This window comes from Dermacentor andersoni, chromosome 4, assembly GCF_023375885.2.
Source record: "Dermacentor andersoni chromosome 4, qqDerAnde1_hic_scaffold, whole genome shotgun sequence".
Taxonomy (NCBI): Eukaryota; Metazoa; Arthropoda; class Arachnida; order Ixodida; family Ixodidae; genus Dermacentor; species Dermacentor andersoni.
In genome coordinates this window covers 112,431,242-112,446,038 of record NC_092817.1, presented here as the reverse complement: position 1 = coordinate 112,446,038, position 14,797 = coordinate 112,431,242, and the positions used below count along the sequence as shown (strand labels likewise).

Sequence of the window (14,797 nt, the reverse complement as noted above, 5' to 3'; positions counted from 1 at the left end):
TGAATGACCGAAGTATAGGATGCGATGTATCGCGAAAAAAGAAGAAACGAGACACTATTTGCCGCACATAAAGATGCACTAAACCCAGCCCACCTTCACTAACGGGTCTGAAAATATTGTCTCGCCTCATGGGCTCAAAAGTTGAAGACCATACGAAGGTTGCAAAGATTCGGTGAAAGCGTTGGATGTAGAGCCTGGCACAATGTATAACTTGCAATACATAGTAAATTTTTGTTGCCAAGAACTTATTGCAGGCCTCGGCTTTCCCAAAAATAGAAAGTCGGTGTGGAACGAATGTCTGGGCGTAACTTTGCAGGGCCGAAACTTGTTCTTTCCAATAGTGTGCGCTTAATTTATATGCGTCTAGCGGCACGCCGAGATACTTTGGCGGGACACCGGTCCAATTAACGCCTGCAAACTGTTCTGGTGTATAGCACCATGAGCCAAACCATAAGCCTAAGCTTTTTGCGGAGTTCATTCGTGCTCCTGATACGCTGCCAAATTCCTCTATTGTTGATACTACCTTTTCAACACTCGACTTATCCGTGCAGAAGAACGCTAAATCATCTGCATAAGCTAAGACTTTTACTTCATGACCCAGTATATTGAAGCCATGGATGTAACTCGACTGAATAACACTTAAGCATAGCGGTTCCAGATAAAGGGCGAATAGTAATGGGGACATAGGGCAGCCTTGTTTTACCGAAGAGCAAACGGAAACGGGTTTAGAGAGTTGGCCATTAATAACTAAACGAGTAGTACAACACGTATAACAAAGCTTAACGCCTTTAAGCACAACGGAGCCAACATTGGCATGCTCCAGAAGAGTAAATAAATAGGAGTGACTGACACGATCAAAAGCTTTAGCAAGGTCTACCTGGAGCATTGCAAGCTGCTCAGTGGAACCGTAACAGTATTGAAGGAGTGTACGGGCGATATGTATGTTGGTTTGAATGGATCGGCCCCTAATTCCACACGTCTGATGGGAACCAATGAGAATTGACATCGCAAATTGCAATCTATTCGATAAAACTTTTGCAAAAATTTTATAATCCACGTTTGACAATGTTATTGGTCGGTAGCTTTCAACAGAACGCAGTTTCTCCTTATCTGCACTTTTTGGAATTAAAACTGTGTGGGTTTTGCAAAAAGATTGCGGAAGGGCGTCTACCTGTAAACTTGTAATAAAAATGTCCAATAATATGGGGCTGATAATTGGTTTGAAAGCTTTGTAAAATTCACAGGAAAGTCCATCAGGGCCGGGTGTTTTCGACATAGGCAGCTGATCAATAGCTAGTTCAATTTCTTCGATCGTAAGGCTACCACTCATAACTGCACATTCATCATCCTGTAATGGTTTTACAAGAGATACAAAACTCTCTAAAACTTTTGCATCGTGATCATCCGGAGGGGCACTAAACAACATAGTGTAGAAAGTTTCGAACTGAGAAATTATGTCATTAGTATTTGTTAGAAGACTACCTTTGGAGTATATTTCCGGAATTACTTTGGAAACAGCGTGACGTCGCTCGTCAAGTAAAGCTTGACGTGTTGGTTGCTCAGATTGCAGAGCGCGCATGTTTCGAGATCGAATTCGCGCACCTCTGTAACGCAGTGCGTCATACTTTTGCAACTCACATTTAAGATTTTCTATGTCAACAATGTAAGTGCCTGGCATTTCGCATTCCATCTGATAAAGGTTGTGTAGGCTTTTAAGAAGTATTGTTTCTTCATTCTTTCTATGGAATGCTTTCAGCGATCCAATTTCTATAGCCACTGTACGAACCTCTTGTTTAAAGAGTTCCCAAGCTGCAAATAACGGCAAGTCAGTAGAAAGAGAATTTTTTAGGGTCATGCGCACGCGATTAATAAATTCCTGATCATTTAGGAGCTCAGAGTTAAGCTTCCAGAGTGCCCACTGTGGTCGGAAATTAGTTACAGATTTCTCACCAATTTTTGCGATAACCATGCAATGATCAGAGAACGAAACTGGGATAGTAGTGCAGGACAGTTCCCGGGAGAGGAGGGATGAAGAAACATAAATCCGATCAAGGCGGGCGTAAGAGCGACCTTGAATTCGTGTATAAGAGCGAGCTCCCTGTCCCGACACTCCTATATCAATGAGCCCTGCACTTTCTAATAGGTTAGATAAAACTTCACCACTCCTGTCCCGCTGAGTGTTAATGCCGCTTCGATCGCACGGATCACATACACAATTGAAATCTCCCATTAACACAATGCTACGATCACAGTCCATTAGACTACGCACAGTATCAAAGAAGACAATTCGTTTTGCAGCGTCATTAAATGCATAGACGTTGACTAATCGCCATGGCACACCCTGCAACACAAAATCACAACATATATATCGACCTTCAGTGTCTACATGGTAACTAAGTGCTGAACAAAATAGGCTCTTTTTCAGAAACAGGAAACAGCCCGCGGATAAACCAAGAGCGTGTGAAACGCAGACGTTATATTCAGACAGAAAAGGTCGCAAAGCCCTTTCTGTCTCGTCATCACTCTCAATCTTCGTCTCCTGCACGGCGACGAAGTCGAGGCGCTTTCTAGACAAAAGCCGGCGAAGCTGCGCCTGTTTCTGCAAAGACCTAAGGCCTCGCACGTTCAAAGTTGCGAAGAGAAGTTGCTGGGACAGGGCCATGGTGACTACCCACTATTTAGACTTGATTCTCTATGCGGTCGGTCCTAGAGGTTAACGGCGAGGCTCCCTCCGAACTCTCACCAGGCCTCCTGGACCGTGATCGCCGGCACTTTCCTGAATGTGTCGATGTTTTGCGCCGACGTGCTTTTCTTGTGGTACTGGCCGTCTGGTTGTCCGTGCTTGACTCTGATCTGTTAGTCGCACGGCGCTTCGGAATTGACGTATCCGCGCTACTTCGGTTGTCCTCTGCCAGCACAGCGCACGTGTTGAGGTGCTTCGGTGCAGCAGATGAGTCATCAGCGGCTGTCTCATTCGCTGGCTGGGCGGCAACTGGCTGCGTGGTAGCGGGCGCTTCTTTCTCTTTGGTACTTTCCTTTTCCACGGGCAGTTCTGCGATGTCATTCTCTTTAACATGTAGAGGGGTCTTACTGGCACAGCTGGTATCCGCGCAAGAGGGAACGTCTACCGTTGCATCAAGAACCTCAGTAACATCCATTATGTGTTCCTGCAAGCTTTCTTCTGGAGGCCTTGTCCTGTGCCGTAACTTGTCGGCGTATGTCAATACACATTCTTCATCTGTGTGACCAAAGCGTCGGCAGGCTTCACAACGTGGGGTTCTGCAGTTTCGACGAATGTGTCCAACCTTGTTACAGCGGAGACAAAGCGGGGGCCGGCCTGGGATCAATACAAGGCTCTGCACTCCACAAACGTGTAGCAGATGTGGAACGTCGCCCACGCCGACTCCATCGGCAAGAGTCAACACCACGTCACGATTGAGGGTACGCATTTGCTCCATTTCCGATACTCTCCAGCTTTCTACTGATATGGACTTCACTTTCCCGTAAGCCTGGAGCGCATCTCGAATGTAATCGTCTTCCAAACGCTCAGGAAGCCATAAAAGCTTCATTTTTACTTCCGTGGGCTGACATGCTTTTCGAGTGTACGTTTTGGCCATGTGAATAGTACGACGTGCTGATGCGCTGATGTTTACATCTGCATTTTGAGAGCCAAGATCCGCTATCACTCCACCGCGTCAAGTGCCGCATCTCTAGAAGAGCAAGTGTGTTCGTACCATCGACAGGTACATCGTGCAGTGCTAGAACATCGATTTTGATGTACGATATCCATATTAAATAAGGAATCCAGAAATAGACAACGTTGACTTTTAGGGTTATTAGTGCTACTTTCGACAGTTGTCTCTCGTTCTTTACACTTTTGAGCGCGCATATATTTCGTGTGTTCAATGCAAAATAGCCACATAAACATTCGTGGATGAGAGTTCTTTCTGACAGCATACTGGCTTCTCACGGCAGCACTGTACCAGATTAATGAGACCCGAGTGAGACAACAACCCAAATCTTCTTTTCCGCTTCGCATAAGCTTGTGAAATATTCCTGGGAAATTAACTAATGTGTCAGTGTAACAGCACATGTAAGTCCGCAGGCCTGTGTGCCACATCTTACCAAAAAAAAACGGATACGCAGCCATTCCCGCAGATGGTATGATTTTGATGAGCGGCCGATTTTGAGGAGGCCGGTAGGGCGTTGCTGGTGCCGCGTCGTCACGGCACAATTATAACTATTCGCCACGTCGACTTTAATACCGGTGTCGGTGCCATCAGCATTGCCGGCTTCAGAGAAGCGCGATTGAATACCGCGCAAGAGAAAAGTACAGTGTACACCACCGATGCGAAAACATACAATATTAAAGGACCGCGACGGAAAGCGCTTCTGTTGCGACTTCGGAACTCTTGGCCGTCGCGACCGAATGTTTCTGCTGCGACGTCAGAATTGGTGTCGTAACGTCGGAGTCGCTGTCAGGATATAAAGCTGTTGTTCCGACTTCAGAACTCTTGTCGCGGCAGAATGCTTCTGTTGCGAAATCAGAATTTCTGTCGTAACGTCAGAAATGTCTCCCAATTACGAAATGTCAACAACTTCTGTCGTACAACAGAATTTCTGTAGTTGCGACAGGAATTCCTTTTGTCTTTTTCAACCGGGCACTACAGAAGCTTGTCGCATCACACAATTTCAGTGCACTTCTGTTGTCATCATTGGGTACATGCTGCGGCGATAGGTTTCCGTTGTGGAACAGTTCTCTGTAGTACAACAGAAGTTTGTCCATTACTTCAGGAACACTTCTGTTATGACAACTGGGGGCCTGTTGCAATGATAGGTTTCTGTCGTACAACATTTTTCTGTAGTACAACAGAAGTTGATCGCATTACTTCAGGAACACTTCTGTTGTGACGATTGGGGGCCTGTTGCCACAATAGGTTTCTGTAGTATTTCAACAGCTCTCTGTAGCACTACAGAAGTTTTTCGGGTTACTTCAGGAACATTTCTGTTGGGACAACAGGGTGCCTGTAGTGATGACAAATTTTTCTGTAGTACTACAAAAATCTGTTGTGGAGCTTCAGCTTTCTGTTGTAACAACAGACATACAACAGACTGTACTTCTGTAGTAGCAACAACAAATGCCTGTTGTACATCAGAAAAGTCTGTCGCTCCATCAGGAATCTGTAGTTACTACAGAAAAATCCTGTTGCACAACAGAAATTTCTGTAGTACTGAACACAACCTCTGTTGTCATTTTCAACTGGGATTGGCAGGATTGAATGTCACTGAGTAAGGGTAGGTTCTTGTGGTGTCCTCGAAGATCCGAACGTCCCTATGCGGGTGATGACTGAGCGGTCGGCGACCTCTTTGCAGCTGTGCTCCGGGAAACCAATGTGAGCAGCAACCGGGGAATTCTCAGAAGTAAGTGCACTCGGTGCATTCGTTCTTGGCAGCACTGTCACACAGCCGGGCATCCTGTTCCTTGGCGTCCGTCAGGCCGAGCTTCTCCGATCGGGGAGTAGCCCCTGCGGGAGGAATCTGACGTAAAGAAAATGCTCGTCCTTCAACGTTCGCTAACTGCGATTGGTGAACGGGTACGCTGAGCCTCTATGAGCCTGAATGCGAGAACGAAGTTCATGAAGACGTACGACTGCGATCGGTGCATTTAAAAGAAAACGTTAAAATATAGCGACTGCAGGAAGCCGACATTTTTATTTAGGCCAGCAGATTGCTTTTTTAAAAAGTCTTAACAATTGCAAAATTACTGGATAATCAAGTATTAAGTGTGAAACTAACCCGGCAATGAAAAACGATATCAATATGTTGTAAACTGCGCACCATAATACATATAAAACGGACGAAATTGATGCAATATACGCCACTCTGAAATATACCAGTGATTTGTGAGTAGGGATATTGTGAAACCCTCCTAATAAGTTTATATTAACGTAGGCTGCTTTATCCAAATATCAACTTTGTCCGCTTGACATGGATATTCTAACCGATGCAGTTTAGAGAACTGCGACATATGTTTTTGGTACATAGTTACTGCTTTGTAAGCATCGCCCTTTAGTTTTCTTTGTTGAAAATTACTCGATCATTTACGGCATTTCTAGGTTTAAGAATCGGAAATCTTAAACAGACATTTTGAATTGTACAGTTGCTAAAATACAACGTTTTCTCTGAAATAGAACACATTTCATTCAAGTCGGTCCACCGTTTCTCTCAAAAGCATGTACGCGTTTTAGACATTTGAATAGTTTACAGGACCGAGTGACTATCTGCGATATGGAACACAATTGTCAGTACGTCGGTGATATGAACAGTGGACTTTCTCTTTTACCAATATATTCCTCTCCTTTCCCCTTCCCCCGGTGCAAGGTATCCAACCGCGCCTAGTCATGGTTAACCATTGTCATTCGTTCATCCCTTTTCCTTTCTCTTTTTAATCGAATAGGCAAATTGTAGTGGCCTTCGAGCTAAAGCTTCCTCTTTAGCAGATCTCAGCGTTCTTGAGCAAGGCTCCACAATGCCTCCCGTGCAGGCAACGTTTTTGTCGAGGAAGACATGACGGAATGACTTTGTAACGGGCTAGATCTGACTAAGAATTAGGAGTCATTTGGCCTACGTCTAGGAAGACATGATCGAAATCTCACGTGAAACCGACATGAAGCTAAAGTGAACACCGAGAAAGGCCTTCAAAAATGCGTACTCGCGCAATGCTCGTGGTTTGCTCAGTTCACGGCTTTTGCTCTGACTTACTAGGTTATCTCCTGGCGTAATCCTTATATCCTGTTTGCATCGCATGCAACTTCCTTGTCCTTTCACAATGCCCGACAGGGCGTTAAGAACTTAAAAGAGGACAGCAATTATTTCCCACTGACGTCATTCGGAATTAGGCAGGATAAACTGAACAGAACAAGGACTCCCTTGCCATTTACAGCAGCTGCATAAAGCAAAACGATAAGTGTTCGTTACACGACGGTTTAGAAAGTAATTTCAAACTACAAAAGCGTGCACGAACACGTCTTCCTTGTTCATGGCGTTATATAATACCGTCTTTTTGCGAGAAAGAAGTGTCTTCATTGTGGAAGCTTACTACCTATCCACCCAACTGTTAACAGGATGCTCACCTATACGGCCATTGCCCAGGTACCGAAGACACAGGTAGGTCAGAGTGCACAAAATTGCGCATCCCGCAGACAAGTAGCCAAGATAGCGGAATGTGAGCCGGGCGCCGATTTTGTCGATGCTCATTCCGCCAAGCAGGTTCCCGGCGGCGATGCCTGGAAAAAAAAATATGACAGGTCAAGGCTTCCATTTTTATCGAGCTACATCGCTCTGTTCCTTCGAACACTAAGTAAGCTACTCATGAACTACATTTGAGTGACAGTAAAGTGATCCACCGGAACAATACAAAAACACGAGTGCTCATTTGAGCGCACTTTCTAAGAAAAGAAAAAAGAAAAACGTAGAACAATGCGATAGGGAAAGGCGCACAACGTTGATCGGCCTATTCAGCACTGTGTTGGCCGATTTCAATGATGCGAACGCTTCCAGGCTCATACCAGTACATCGCCACACAAGTGGCGTTACCAAGGAAGTGTTATACAACAATGGTGAGCCTATTTTCATATCTACGTTTGGCCAAAGCGAACATGAAAGACTAAACACTTTCATACGGCCTCTAAAACGTGCTAAAGAGAGGCGCACAAAAGAGCAAACACACCACTCACCCAGACCTTCCAAAGTCGAGCCCAAGATGCACATCATCGAAGCAGCCGTCCCAGGAGTAGCCGCCCGCTTGGCGAACACAGTCATGGCGGAGTAGGCAAGGGGAAAGATGGTGCCGCCCGGGATATCCACGATGAGCCCGTACCAGGGATTGACAAGATACGAATAGCCGATGAACTTGATTGACAACGCCAGTAAAGCCGCCGAGTAGGAAAAGTAGTACCCGATGCGCTCGAGTATTGCCTTGGAGATGAAGAAGAACGGCACCTCCACGCACAAGCTCATCACCGTGTTGGTCAGGCCGATCAACAGCTTAGAGGCGTGCAGGTCTTCCAGATACCATGTGCTGAAGGACCATACGACACCCATGAGGGCGCCAACTACGAACGTCCACACGATGAACAGCACGATCTCGGCGTTGCAGAACAGGGTCGCGATGTCCCTGAGAAAGTTCACGGACAAGTCTGCCGTACGCAAGCGGGGCATGCAGAAAATGAGGAACACGTCCAAGGCCATGAAGGCCGCGAAGAGATAGAAGCCCGGCTTGTAGTCGGTGTGGGTAGAGTCACTGGCTTCGTCGATCATGAATCCGACCAGCGGGCTCACAACGCCCCAACTGATGGTGCCCCAGAGGCGTTGGCGCCCGAAAGCGCTCACATTGTCGCCCAGCAGCTCGCAGACGGCAGCATCCGTGACGGTGTACAGGGTTACCGAAGACGTCCAGGCGACGACGATCGAAATGGTGTAGATCCAGAATTTGCCGTCGTACTGAGTGGCATCGCATGGACAGCGCAGGGCGGCGAAAATTTCACTGGCAACGCTCTCGTTAACCATCGCATTCATGCATATGTCGGACAGGCCTCTTAAGTTAACCAGGGTGTGCGAGGCACTCGTGACGTTGACGTTCACTGAATAGTCATCTTCAATCACTGTCAAGTTGCAGGAAAGTGGGGCACTTTCGCGAGCCCCGGCGAGAACGCTAGAGGCCGAACTTGCGTTCGATACCGTCAGCTGACTAGAGTTGCAGTTTATGTAACCGGTGGACAAACTATCGGCGTCGGCTTTGAAGCTGGGGCTGAAGAAAACAACCCCATGGGAGACGACCAAGACGGCTTGAAGAAAGCCAATAACGGCAGTGGCGTTTTGCGTCCGGTCGATGACAAATCCACACAGCGGCTTTATGATGACGGCGGCCAATGGTGTTATGGCGAAGATGACAGCGATCATGGCAGCGTTTATTCCTACCTGTCGCCCGATCACGGCCAGGTACGGGGACACGCATGCTTGTCCTTGGGAAAAAGAAAAGCACACGAAAAGAGAGAAAATTCGTGACATCAGACGATGTACAACTCATACTCGACGGTTAGCCAACGCGATAATTTCATATCGTTGTTTTAAACGTATCGTCGAGAACGAGGCCATAAAAGCATTCAGTAAGAGCGCGATCGCCATTCAAACTACTTAGTCTCTAGTAACAGAATTAAGTTAAGAGGTCGAGAATCTCAGAGTTTATCGCATGTTTCTCTGGCAAAGACATTGGGTCTTCTGCAGGGATTCGGTGGATATGGCGCCCTGCTGCCAAGCCCGATGTCGCGGGTTCGATCCCCGCTGTGGCATCCGCATTTGAATGGGGGCGAAAAGCAATACGCTCATGTAATCTGAGATTTAGGTGCTCGTTAAATGGCCCTCAGGTGGTTAAAATTAATCCCGACCATTTTACTACTGTGTTTCAAAACCCAACGTGAAGTTTTGGAACGTTAAACTCCACAATATTGTTATGGTGAGATGTGAAAAAGGATTTATCCGCAATATTTACACAGTGGCAGCGAGTGACACAACAACAAAGATGGCGGACCGGGGCACAGCTCGTCCTCTTTCTCGTCTGCTATGCAACATCTTAGTGGGTAGGCGCCATCCTTTGTGAACGAAACGAAACGTCTTCTTTGTCCTCAGGATAAGTAGCTCGTAACAATTTCTTTAAAAGACATTATCAAGTGCTGCTTACTACTAGGTGGATCATATAAGTGAGGCCCCTGCGCCCTCAGCACCATGCAAGGGATAAAATGGCAGAAGCATGCGGAGGAGCGAAGTGATACAGATGTCTGGGCTGTCTGGAAAACAAATAATGATAACTACAGCGAACTATCAGGCCATAATACCTAAATGACTTACAAACACTTCCAATGATATTACGAGTCTTCTAGTTCCGGAACCACTGTGCACTGTTAGGACGTCGAACTTATGGACCTTGTGTGTGAGCTACACTTCCCGATTATGATGGCACACAAAGCCAACAAGTGAGCAAGAGGTTTTGTACGAGCTTCTCACCTTTGTATAGGGCTATGAAACCAGTTGTCAATCACGCCGTCAGAGAACAGGTTACCCGGGTATGCAAAGCCTACTTTCAGGGCTACAGCGATCGGTTTAACGGAAATCTGGTTGCTGCAAATGTGCTCAAAACCATCATCTGAATTCGACTCCCGTGGAAATTACGTATCTACCGTAAATGTTCGTTTCTGAAGGTCCTGAAGACCAAGACAGTGAGTAAAACGCGGTGTTCAGTCATGTTAGTCGCACCCGCTCTCCTACATTAAGCCAATGCTTCGTAGACATTTAGAAAGCATTGGTTCAGTGTTCGTGTTGTGTCACAGAGTCGTTTTCAAAGCGCTAACTTGATGGGAAGGCACAAGCTCAACCGCTGTCATGTTCACAAATGCGCCCGGCAACCGCGTTTATCCTGTGCTTTTTTGCCAACGAATGAAGCCGAGAGAAGACAAACCCGGGGTGAGAAAAGCGGGAATGCATGCAGGGAAGTGAACCAGAATACAATCCAACCTGTCTGCGCTGAGATTGGGGAACGGGGCAAAGAAATGCAGACACAGAATTATAAAGCATGGCAGAAGAGAGAACGAAAGAACGATGATATGACATACTCGTGGGGGGCGGGGGCTCCAAGTTTCCGTAAAGGCCGCACAGACTGAAATTTGGGGCGGACGATTCTAGCCGGTTCCGTGCGCCCACAAATAACTCCGTTGTCAGAATTTTCAGCTAAGAAATTGCGTGATCTCGGTCTAGCACGTCTATAGTCGCAATATTTCACCACATTACGTCAACTTCCAAGTTAGTTCGAACACAAGTTTCAACGGAAATTCAATTAAATGCCACAAGTGTCCTTCCTTAAAAAAGAATCGAAGCGCTGCGGTCATCGCCATGCCCACCGTTTACAGGTGTGAGCCCTTTCCGTCACCACTACAGGCGTCTGTCAGAAAATAGCCGCTTCTGGGCAATAGGGGCGCCTGTAAAACATTTCGCAGACCAGCGAGTTACCAGTTTCAGGCCCACATCGAAGTCTCACAGTTTAGCTCAAATCGCGTAGCGCGAATACAGGGCCGCAAATGCGCCGCGTTAAGGGCTGTACATACGACACGAACGTCGATTGCAGGGCCGACGTATATCATAAGTCAAACAAGGAAGCTGCGCATTTCCATCCGTTGTTATCAGGAGCACGGCGGAGTTCCATTAGTGCTATCTTTCAATCGCGTGGTAGCGAATTCCTGCGAAATCGAAAGCCAACCGTATGCAGGGTTGTGCGATACGCGTTCGCAACTGTGCTGCCGTGAAAACGATCCCCTAACAGCTCTGCGTTTCTCATATAGTCACCGATGCCGCTGAAAGCTGTCGCATACCTCTAAACTCTAAGCTACCCAATGACGATGATTGGGGCTTATTGGTGCTGTAGGTTACCCAAAATCAGCAGCCAAAGATTTGGTACCAGCACTTAGTGCCTTACAGCAGATGGCACAGCTGTGAGGCGAAAAAAAGAAGCAAAACGAGCTGCGCTGAACATGGCCAATACTATGAACATTTTTTGAAGATATATAGGTCACTAGAACGCTACGCGCAGCTACATCAGCAAACTCTTTTAAAGATGAGATAAACGAAGTAAACCGTCATCGTTCGTCATTAATTCTTGAAAGGGTCCATGAAGACCTGGAGGCCTTCTGTTGATGCACTTGTGCAATGCCATATCTCACGGCTTTTTACCAAGCAACAGCAAACGAAACGCAGCTACTCCCATATCGTTTATGCGTTATGCTATTAGAAAGGTTGTGATGGAGATGGACCTAGCCGGATGCTTGATTCGGCTCAATCTAATAGGCTGACTGATGCAGAGAGCAAGACACGTGCTACTACGGCATGGACAAAGATGAGCTATTCAGGCAGCATGTGCTCTCACGTACGACTGAACAATACCCATGCGCCTTCACAAGCCAGCGAAATCGATTTAAAAAGCTGATGCGTGATCTCGTCTCTTCATCCCGCGCGACGGTCAGTGCAGTCAAGGTGACGTAATGACGACCAAGCCGTCTAATCACGATTAGAAGCTATGGAGATGCGGTCAATGACCAAGTCGACGGATGCTAAAAACAAAAACGTTTCGGAACCTGGTTTCTTGATCACGCTAAGGCCACTTCAACAAACCGGCAACGTCAGAGTGCCACAGAACCACAACGTTTGTTCGGAACAATGAGTAAATGCTACCGTTGATGAACGGAGAGGCTACCTCCGGAATATTGAATAACTCAGAAAGAAACAGGCTCTATTAAATGTACAGGCAGGAACACACGGGCAAGGCTAGACTTACAATCAATATTTTCGCAAATCCCTGCGCAAGCCGTGCCTAATGTATAACACAGTCACACGCTATATGACAGTAAAGAAGGCAGCGCGTGCCACTCGATACAGTCTGAGGAATCTGGCGAGTCAAACTACCAAGTCTTGTCTGCCTTAATCGAGGAAACCGCCGAGGCTCCGAAAGATCTCGTGGTCAGCAAGCCCATGTCATCTTGCATTCTCAAGGCCAACTTGGCCTGAAAAGCAGCTCGGGCAGCATGAAATTTGAGCGCATCGAAGATGCAACTAACCCGGATGTTGCCACAAGACCCCTCTGCCACGCTAATTACAGCAAAACGATTCGCATACAGATTGTGGAGCTTAATTGTGCTGAAGGATTAAGAAGGTGATCAGCACCGACGGAAAGCTTGGAATCAACCACTTGCAATCAATAAAAAGTCTGATCGAGCACCATGCTGGAAGTAATAAATGTAAGAACCGAAGCTCTGAGAACGATTAAAAATATCACACAATGCGAAATAGAAGACAAAGAGAATGATACATACATGTTTTGGTTAAGAGATGTCTAACTACCTTTGCGACGCGAAGGCCGCGCCAGCCGCGTTTGTTCGTTCTGGCGTGCGCCGTGTACGAGACGTCCACCTAAGCTGTCGTGCGCCGCTCGCGCGCGCCGCCTATGGCGCAGCCGGCGTGTTTCCGGTTGACCCGCACGGCGTCCTATAGTCTAGGTGAAGACACAGGCTCAAAGAAAAAAAGAAAAATGAGAAACGAGAACGCATATTATAGTTCAGCGATCTCCAAGCTCCCCTAAACTAAATGTGGGCGCTCAGCAAGCTGCATAGAAGTTCCAATTTAACCCCACATGACCAGCAACAGATTTTACGACATGAAGCAAGGCTGGGTCGATGTTAGGCTTTCTAATGTGTTCGCCATCCCAACACTGTGGACTTCATGTACAGCTCCCGTTCACTTGGGATTGCTTCAGCAGACCCGCCACTTCACATGTGCCTGTAGAGCTACGCTGACTAAGGTATCTCCACGAGCATCAACAGCAGCGTCAGCATTAGAAGCTCACACAATAAGGCAGCGACCAAAGCGAACGGCAGTGGCCCAGCATACGCACTCTAAAAGAGGAACATTACACACAACAGTGCGTACCAGCAAGGTAGAGAAAAAAGTGGGCCTTCAGCGGCAGCAGCTGCCTATTGACGGACGTCGGTAGGCATCGGGTCCAGCATGATTCCATGGCCGCGGTGTGCTTGTCTTTGGGAAGCGAATGAAAACCCGGTCTACTTAGAACATGCGCCCGCGGCGATAACACGAAACATAACCGAGAGAGAGATAGAGAGAGAGCAAGGACGGGAAAGGCCAGGAGGTCAACCAGACGAGCATCCGGTTTGCTACCATACACTGGGGAGTGGGAAAGGGGAACAAAAAGAGGAAAAAAGGTCAAACAGCTCCGCACCTGAGAAGGTAACTGTGCTAGCGAGGCTCGAACTATCCCAACTGCCCATCGACTGCTCAGGCCGAAAGCCGACCACCCTCATACATATTACGGCTGGCGCGAAAAATCTTTAGGCTTTGTTCGCCGGTCGAGCGTCAAGCATGGGCGCTCTGACAAATGCGCTTGCGGGCTCGGCGGAACGCACGTGGTCGCTATCGCTACTGCGGCTTCCTCATGCTTATCACCGCTTGCTCGCATCGCCGCGTGGTAGCTGACGGGCGCTAGGCAACAGCGTACAAATGCCATCGACAAACAATCGAAAAGATAACAAGCAAGGTATATGTAACAAGCGGAAGCCGCTGTCGGAATCGGTGAATACTCTGGTGCAAAGCTTTGTAGATGGTTCGTGTGACGTACGCGGAATCCGTTAGTCGGAAAAGGCTCTGACATGCCGCTCCGCAGCCGCCTGCGCTTAGCTGCTCTGCCTGTCGCGTCAGTATTTAATGAAAGTGATGACATACTGTAGAGCATTTCTTCATGATGCACGAAATCATGATCAACCGTTTCCGAGCAAACAATACACTCTTAAACAAATGTACGCCTTTTGGTCGTATCTTGCCACACAACGATAATCGTCATCTGTCTTGCTTGCGTTTCCTTTCTTGAAACCGCTGCGCTCGCTACTTTCCTGTCGAACATGCTCTGTCATGCTGATAACGCGCATGCCGTTTGTGACTTGGAAGTACTGGGCTCACAGCGTCAAAGAAAGGAAATGCGGGCAAGACAAATGACGATTATCGTTATGTGGCAAGATAAGGGTAGCCGCTCGTCGACAGCCGCTAGCTGTCACCTTCTTTTTTTTCTTTTTTTTCAATAAGCTCTTTTGTAACATGACTGGCCAGAGCAACAAGAATTTTCTGCTGCGTGCGCATGTTGATTAAAGGAGTGCGTGTATGCACGGCACGCTGAAGAATTAAAATAAAA

General features: G+C 47.2%; 1 protein-coding gene across 1 annotated transcript; it reads right to left on the bottom strand.

Annotated features, from left to right (window-relative positions):
* Positions 1-5,267: 5,267 nt before the first annotated feature.
* LOC126537492 (major facilitator superfamily domain-containing protein 6-like) lies at positions 5,268-13,676 on the bottom strand. Its single transcript, XM_050184517.3, has 4 exons — positions 13,528-13,676; positions 7,737-9,023; positions 7,134-7,286; positions 5,268-5,525 (listed from the first exon to the last, which is right to left on the bottom strand). The coding sequence occupies exons 1-4, from the start codon at positions 13,613-13,615 to the stop codon at positions 5,416-5,418; spliced, it is 1,638 nt and encodes a 545-aa protein (XP_050040474.1). The 5' UTR covers positions 13,616-13,676; the 3' UTR covers positions 5,268-5,415.
* Between the last annotated feature and the right edge of the window lie 1,121 nt (positions 13,677-14,797).

Bases quoted from the DNA above. Each gene is read 5' to 3' on its own strand.
- LOC126537492 (XM_050184517.3), bottom strand. From the start codon at position 13,615: ATGGAATCATGCTGGACCCGATGCCTACCGACGTCCGTCAATAGGCAG. The intron at 9,024-13,527 runs GTACGCACTGTT...CTTTTTCCCAAG, and splicing joins CTTTTTTCTCTACCTTGCTG to GACAAGCATGCGTGTCCCCG. The intron at 7,287-7,736 runs GTGAGTGGTGTG...TTTTTTTTCCAG, and splicing joins CTCGACTTTGGAAGGTCTGG to GCATCGCCGCCGGGAACCTG.